Raw genomic sequence first — 6,930 nt, 5'->3', positions numbered from 1 at the left:
GCAGGCTTTGAGAAATAAAGTGTTACCTTGACTCAGTGGGAGATTCTCCTTTTGTGGCTATGGAGAGTGTCTAGAGTGAGATTCTTGCTTCACTTATTCTTAATAGAAAGTTATTATTTTAATTCAGCTAAGAATGCACTTACCAGACTGAATCATACGGTTATGAATAATTAACAGTTATATTTTCCCGATAAAATCTTCATTTTTATTTTAAACTTTTTCCTGTTCGAGTAACTTTTTAAGGTACCTTGAGCTAGTAATCTTCTCACTAGCAGATAGCAATGTTTGATCTTATGATTTCATTCTTAATACCAAGCATAGCATGAAGCATTTTTCTGGCAATATAATAATAATGATAATGACATGAGACATTGGTTCAATTGGTTATCTGGCTTGTGAGTCTCAAGAATCAACAACTTGCAAATTGTCCATGTTCATTATGTTGATAACTTCGTTGTCCCTTAACATTTGACCTATGTCCTTGATCCCCTGTTTCAGAATAAGATGCTCAAGCAGCGAGTTGCAGAGCAGAGTTTGAAGGATTGACTTCTTGTAATACATCAGTTATGGCCACAGAGTACATGCCTGTGTTAAAATGGCTTGGAAATAGGACGTGCGGTGAATATTGTGAATCTTCTCAGTCATCAGTGCATGACTTGGATATGGACGGTATTGATTTTGACCAAATGATTTTAAATGACCAAGAAAATGACGAGATAGAAGATGGTAGAGATATATAAACATACAGGGGGCTCGTAAGTTCAATGTCTTTTATTGCTAAAAGAAGAGTCCTTTTTTTATTAAACACTTATCCCTGTTTATCTGTTATTGATCGAGGCACTTGTAAATTTATAAATATGGAAAATTTTGAGGTTGGAGCATGTCTGATGATGCAGGCTGGACGGGGAGCTGTGTAAATTTTGTTATCCCTGTACCGGTGACTAGTAAAGAATGTGCTTACGAGATGTTTTTCTTCCTTTTTGTGTGTGGTGTGTGTGTGTGTTGGTGTTTGCAAGGTGTATTAGGGAGAAAAATAGGTAAGTTATTATGGTATGCTCGATTTTTTTAAGACTGTTGTATTTTGAAGTTATAATGCATTATTAACTTATGATGGGGGGACAATAACTGAGGTTTGCAGTTAAAAAAAAAAATTTAATTTCTAACTGCTATAAAGATTGAGATAACTATCATGATCAACGTACAGGAAACAAAGAATACAGTTGAATGAGATGTTAGATGATTGTATGGCTATTTCATTCAGTTGGAAGCATACTAATCAATTATTAATGAATTGCAACTAGATGAAAAGATATTTTTGAGAGTAGAATTTCAAAGATTGGTTGATATTTGCCTTGCATAAAATGAAAGGATTATGAATATTGTAGTCTGATTCTATTTTAGAACATGTTGGCTTCACGTTGGTAATCATCAAAATCAATGGTTTTTGTGAAATGAAGTTGTTATATGTTTCGGTCACAATTGTTTTATTAATTTCAAACATGAAAATACGTTGTCTGATTTAACTTATTTCAAGTAACTTTGCACTGTAACGTAGAAGTGATTTTTAGAAGTTAACCCAAACCACCGTTGACAATGCATTAGGCAAAAGTTTGCCCTAGCAATGGTTTGAGAATTCCTCTTCTATGAAATCTACACACTAAATCCCATTTGGCACAGAGCTTTAAAAATAAAAAATAAGGATTATGATTAAGATTAAAAAAAAATATTAAAAAAAAGCTTAACATGAGTTCGGACAAATTGATATATGTGGAATTGAGAAATTTTACAGAGGAAGATGATATTTCCTAGTCTCACTTCTATGAGGTTGCTCAATCCCATATAACATAATTTACTCATTGAATACTCTTTTAATAGTTTATCTTAATTTTAATTCCAATTCTTACCTCTCATCATATGATCCGATAGTGAAGTCCCGCACCTATCACACAGTTTTCGTCTTTTGAAATTTTGGAAGTATGGCTGTAGGCATAAATACAAAGCATTCAGTAGTATTAAAGAAATCACAACCTTAACACAGACTTTTCACTCTGATTTCAGAATTTTCTAGTTTCCCTGCTTACACCAAACTGGTTCCTACCAAAAAATCTGAGTGAACTAGATCTCGCTGCACTGGAGGCTGTAAATACAATATAAAAGCTCATATTTTTACTATGGCTAAAAGCAAGATGATTATCTGTACAAAACCAGATCATTTCTTCTTAAGGTAATATTCTCTTCACATCATGCTCTTGTTGAGTGATTTTAGCTTTGTTGTATACCGATTCGAAAACCTCAGTACATACACTCGAAAACCCCACGATCCCCTGAAACACATGTGGGAACCCCATCTGCAAGTTATTCAGAGTCATTGCCCTAGTCACACAGACTGACTTCTCATGCTTGTTCTTCTCTTCCTCTGCTCTTCCTTTCAAAGTCTCAACCTTTGCCCGCTTCTCCATGACAGGATCCTTGTTTCTCATCGATTCGGGCATGGAATATGGGCCATATTTGCACTCTAGCGACCGAAGCTGCACCACTTTCTTTTCGAGCTCTTTAAACACAGAATCTGATTTCTTCTTCTGTTTATGTTCCTCTGATTGTTGAGCTACGATAGCATGAATGACTGTCAGTAAGCTCTTGATCCCCTCAGATGTGACCTTATCCGGGATACGATCCACGGCGAGGTGCCATTCTTCACAGAGGGAGTATATCTTGGATTCCTCAGCAGTTTGGCTCAGTGGGCTTCGGCTGAACTGGAAAAGGCTGAGCCTCAGCCAACCTGTGAGGGACTGAATATAGTCTCTATGAGCCTTGAAGAGGTTACAAAAGGATTGGTGCCATTGTTGAACTTCAAGTTCAAGCTGGAGAGTTGCTTGCCTATGAATTTCACTAGTTGGTTGCTTTGATGGGATGGTATTGAGGTATTCCAGCTGCTGAACTATGTGCTTTTGTACTTGATGGCACTCATACATGTTTCTCCACATGCACATCAATCTGTCAAAAACGAAGGAGGCAACTTCGAGTTTAAATCTTCTTTTACCACATTAGTGAATCAGAGCTGGACATTATTTGACCAATAGAAATTCAAGAACGAAGAAGTTAAAGCAAGAACTACAAAAGAAAAAAGTAACACAAACAAACATTTCACACGAGAGGTTCTCATATTTGGGGACCATAACTTCCAATTGATAGTGGAAAATACATCAGAGAGAGGATTTTGAAGAAAAAGAAGAGACATAGGAACTGAAACTAAGGACACCCATTTTATCATACATGTGGTCAGCACTGTTCTAATTCAAAAAAGTCAAAAGCAATGTCCATTTTCTATTGAGGCACCCAGAATCACCAAATACCCCTAAACTGATGCAACCCCTGCTGCTCTAAACATCAATAGCTACTACGCAGTAAAATATGTTATCTGGCTTTATCGTCTTACCAAGAAAATCAAGCTAATAGCAATCTTGTAAATTATCTTTATTAATATTCACTTCCTCTCAATCTAAACAAGACAACAGTGTTTGAGTTCAACTCAACTTGCCCTTTTCCTTCGAAGAGTAAACTAATAATGCTCTAGGGTTTGAAAGGTGTTAGGTGGGGAAGGTTATAGTGAGGATGAAGGAGATAGCACACTGCATTAAATCTTTTAAGTGCTTTTCTCTTGAAGATAGTATTGTAGGTTTTAGGTTTCAGTCTCAATTTTTAGAATGATGTAACGTTTCTTGTCTCAGGTCATAATTCATTTTTACCCAAATAAAAAAAAAAAAATTGACAATCCACGACAATGACTGGAATTCACAACCCCATTCCCTATTAAGAGGATATCATTAATTTGGCGGGTGAAATTTCCAATATTACCCTAGAATGTTAACCCTTTTAAAGAAAAAATGAATAGGCAAATGTTCAACCCTTAACTCAAATTCCTAATGTTTAACTCAGTACAACTCAATCCGTCAAATTTTAGGCATTTAATCTGTTGGTCACTACCTGATGACTCGCAGGACTAGATGCTCTTCAAATGAAAGAATTACTATAAGGTCTCAAAGAAAGATTATAATCACCAAAAAGTCCCACGACAAAGCAGCATGCAATGACAGGTTGCAATGCAGGAAAAGACAATGAGTTCATACTGCTCACTTATTATTGGTACTTTTTGGTGATTACATTTTTTTCCTTGGGATTTCATAGTAATTCTCCCTCGTCAAATTCCTTCGAGCCAAGGAACTAAGTAAAATGGGAATGTCCCCAGAGATGCAGTACACAGAAAGATAAGAGAAGACTTACGCTTTCACAAGCTCAAGAAGCTGTGGATACAGCTCAGTCTCCCTTAACTTGATAATCTCAGCTGATGTACTCTCAATAGCCTGAGAGGCAACCATCATCTGTGACTCCAATTTCTCTACTTCTTTCTTCGTCTTCTCTGTCTTCACATAGTCTGCCCTCTTCATCTCTAACTTCCTTAGCACCGACGCCTTCTTCTCATGCTCCATCTTTACGGTCTCAGCATTCTAAAACCAACGAAAAGGCAGTACAATACATAACTATGAGTACACACACACACACAGAGATTGATTACATACAGTACAATTCACAGGTTAAAAGTTTCAGACGATGAAACGTCTTGAGGACGAATCAAGCAAGACCCACATCAAAATTTATGCCTAAAAAAGAGAAATCATTTGCTTTCGCTCTTTTTCACCCTTTTCTTTTTGTCTTACAATAATATTCTAAAGAAGATGTGAAAAGAAGCTTATACCTTGACCTCTTGGTATAATCTTTTCTCCCATGCATATAACCTCTCCACTGTGGAACAGTGACTACCAGTTCCCACATCTTTAGCCACAAAATTACTAATCGACAGTTCCTGACTGAACTTCCCGAATCCATTTGGTTTTGGATTCGAACCCCATGCCCACAACGAAGGACTCAAACCCCATCCGTAGTTGTACACTTTACCTGCCATTAACAAAAATAAACACAAACTCGAACCTTTAGTAAGTTTAAATTAATGCAAGGGAGAAAAGATTAAATATACAGTTCAATTCAAGTTCAAATCTCTCTAATAATTGATGTGTTCATCTGCATAGAATAGGGAGTAGTGTTTGTTCCAAATCAATCGCAGAATCAAAGGTTCACAGAGGGAAAACAAGTAAAGCAAACCCATTATTTGGTTTATGAAGCTCACTTTCTTTACTGTCATTAGAAAAGCCGGAGGTTGGAACTTCTAAGAGCATAGAGACTTGGCCACCAGCTTCAGCAGCTTTGAGGAAGTAGTCGTCAAGTTCTTTTATAATCTCAACGAGATCTTTGGTATTCCTTGACACTACCATCGCAAGGTCACTACTTTGAGTCTCCTTGGAAAACCCACTCACCACAGACGGCGGCGCCGTCACATTCGCTGCTCCCATCGTCGTCACGACAATTTCCGACCCTGTGGTCGTCGTCGCTTCCCATTCCTCCTCCGTCACTGACCTCGACGAGGCCGGAGCTGGTGGCACGAATGGGTCCCAGAAATCCCAAGAGGAAGACGACACCGGCGGCGGCGGGGGAGGAGGAGGTGGCGGCGGCGGTAGAGCAGGAGAGGCCGTCATTGACGTCCACGTGTCAGAACTCGGACTCATTGGAGGTAAAGGAGGCGGCATCGCCACTGGAGTCCGCTGTGGCGGCAACGGTCGGATCGGCTCCGGCTCCGGTGGAAGATGGTGCTGGAGTTGGAGGTTGTGGTGGTGGTGAACGGTCGTCTCTGCATTGGCGAACTGAAGCAGAGCAGATCCTGTAGAACGAAGGGAGCGTATATACATAACATGCGAAGCAGAAAAGGCATGCCTCGCTAGAACAAACTGCTTCATGTATCGCTTCCTCGCCTTACAACGCGACACCATTTCTTCTCTTTCTATACTGGAATGGCAGCAACCCATTCTTGCGTTTCTCTCTCTTCTTCTTCCTCCTCAGACCAACCGATTTTGCAGTAAAATGAAACCAAGCAAGCCTATGAAGAAGAATAACAAAGCTCGCTTCTTTTTGTTTCTCTTCTCTGTGCGCTAAAATAGTGGCTTCTTTGGTTCATTCTGCAAAAGTGGGCTAATGCGTCTCGAACTCTGGTCAGCAAAGTTACTTTCTTTTGGGTCTAAAAGAGAGCTTCACTTAAATCAGTGATCTCTCTCTCTCTCTCTCTCTATCTCTGGGTTTAAAGTCAAGTATCCAACTTAGGTCTGAGATATTTTCTGGGTGTTCGAAATTTTGAAGGAGAAACAGAAACTGGTTTCAGTTGAATCTGAAGCAATGGAAATCCAGAAAGAGGATAGAGTATGGTTTGGCAGAGAGGGGAAGAGGAACTAAAAAAGGGGGCGTTGGTACTGTTTTGTTTGAGAGAGGTACCAAACGGACAAGCAGCTTTGGGAAGAGAGCCTGCGATTGCATTTGCGGCAGAAATAGCCAGTAATTTTATACATTAAAAAGTTGGTTCACGAAAATGCCCTCATGTTACAGCTGTTATTAGTGTTTTGTTGTGGGTTGGCTAATTAATTTTAACTTTTTAAGCTATAAAATTGCTTAAAAACTTGAAAATTAATATTTTTTACTTTACGCTACTTTAAAAACGTTTGTCTAAAACAAGATATTTATTAATATATTTTGATATTTTAATTTTAAAATGTATATTATATATATTTAATCCATGTGCACGTATCCTACAGATCTAAAAATTGTAGCATTATGCATTAGTGAATTGTATTTTATACATTTTTATCTTATTACAAGTCATTTTTAACATGTCTTAAAATAAAAAAATTTTAAATTTTATTAATCATACATTTAAATTTTAACAAATTTCTAATTTTATCCATATTTAAAATATATACTTTTCAAAAAAAATAATATATACAATAAAAATAATACATTCATATTAAAAATTTAATAAGGTAATTTATAAAT

The 6,930-nt window shown here is 37.5% G+C and overlaps 1 protein-coding gene across 1 annotated transcript; it reads right to left on the bottom strand.

Annotated features, from left to right (window-relative positions):
- Nucleotides 1-1,981: 1,981 nt before the first annotated feature.
- LOC114750089 (nitrate regulatory gene2 protein) lies at nucleotides 1,982-6,325 on the bottom strand. The gene is made up of 4 exons (XM_028938631.1): nucleotides 5,183-6,325; nucleotides 4,754-4,953; nucleotides 4,282-4,505; nucleotides 1,982-2,994 (listed from the first exon to the last, which is right to left on the bottom strand). Exons 1-4 carry the CDS (start codon nucleotides 5,913-5,915, stop codon nucleotides 2,220-2,222), a joined length of 1,932 nt encoding a protein of 643 aa, XP_028794464.1. The 5' UTR covers nucleotides 5,916-6,325; the 3' UTR covers nucleotides 1,982-2,219.
- Nucleotides 6,326-6,930: the final 605 nt, after the last annotated feature.

Source organism: Neltuma alba, unplaced genomic scaffold, assembly GCF_004799145.2.
Source record: "Neltuma alba isolate B1F8T4 unplaced genomic scaffold, ASM479914v2 tig00006315_pilon, whole genome shotgun sequence".
Taxonomy (NCBI): Eukaryota; Viridiplantae; Streptophyta; class Magnoliopsida; order Fabales; family Fabaceae; genus Neltuma; species Neltuma alba.
Note: the sequence above shows the minus strand (reverse complement) of the source record. Positions and strands in the feature narration are given on the sequence as shown.

Coding starts and splice junctions, on each gene's coding strand:
- LOC114750089 (XM_028938631.1), bottom strand. CDS start 5,915: ATGGGTTGCTGCCATTCCAGTATAGAAAGAGAAGAAATGGTGTCGCGT. Junction 4,954..5,182: donor TTCTAATGACAGTAAAGAAA/GTGAGCTTCATA, acceptor TGTTAATGGCAG/GTAAAGTGTACAACTACGGA. Junction 4,506..4,753: donor GATTATACCAAGAGGTCAAG/GTATAAGCTTCT, acceptor CGTTGGTTTTAG/AATGCTGAGACCGTAAAGAT.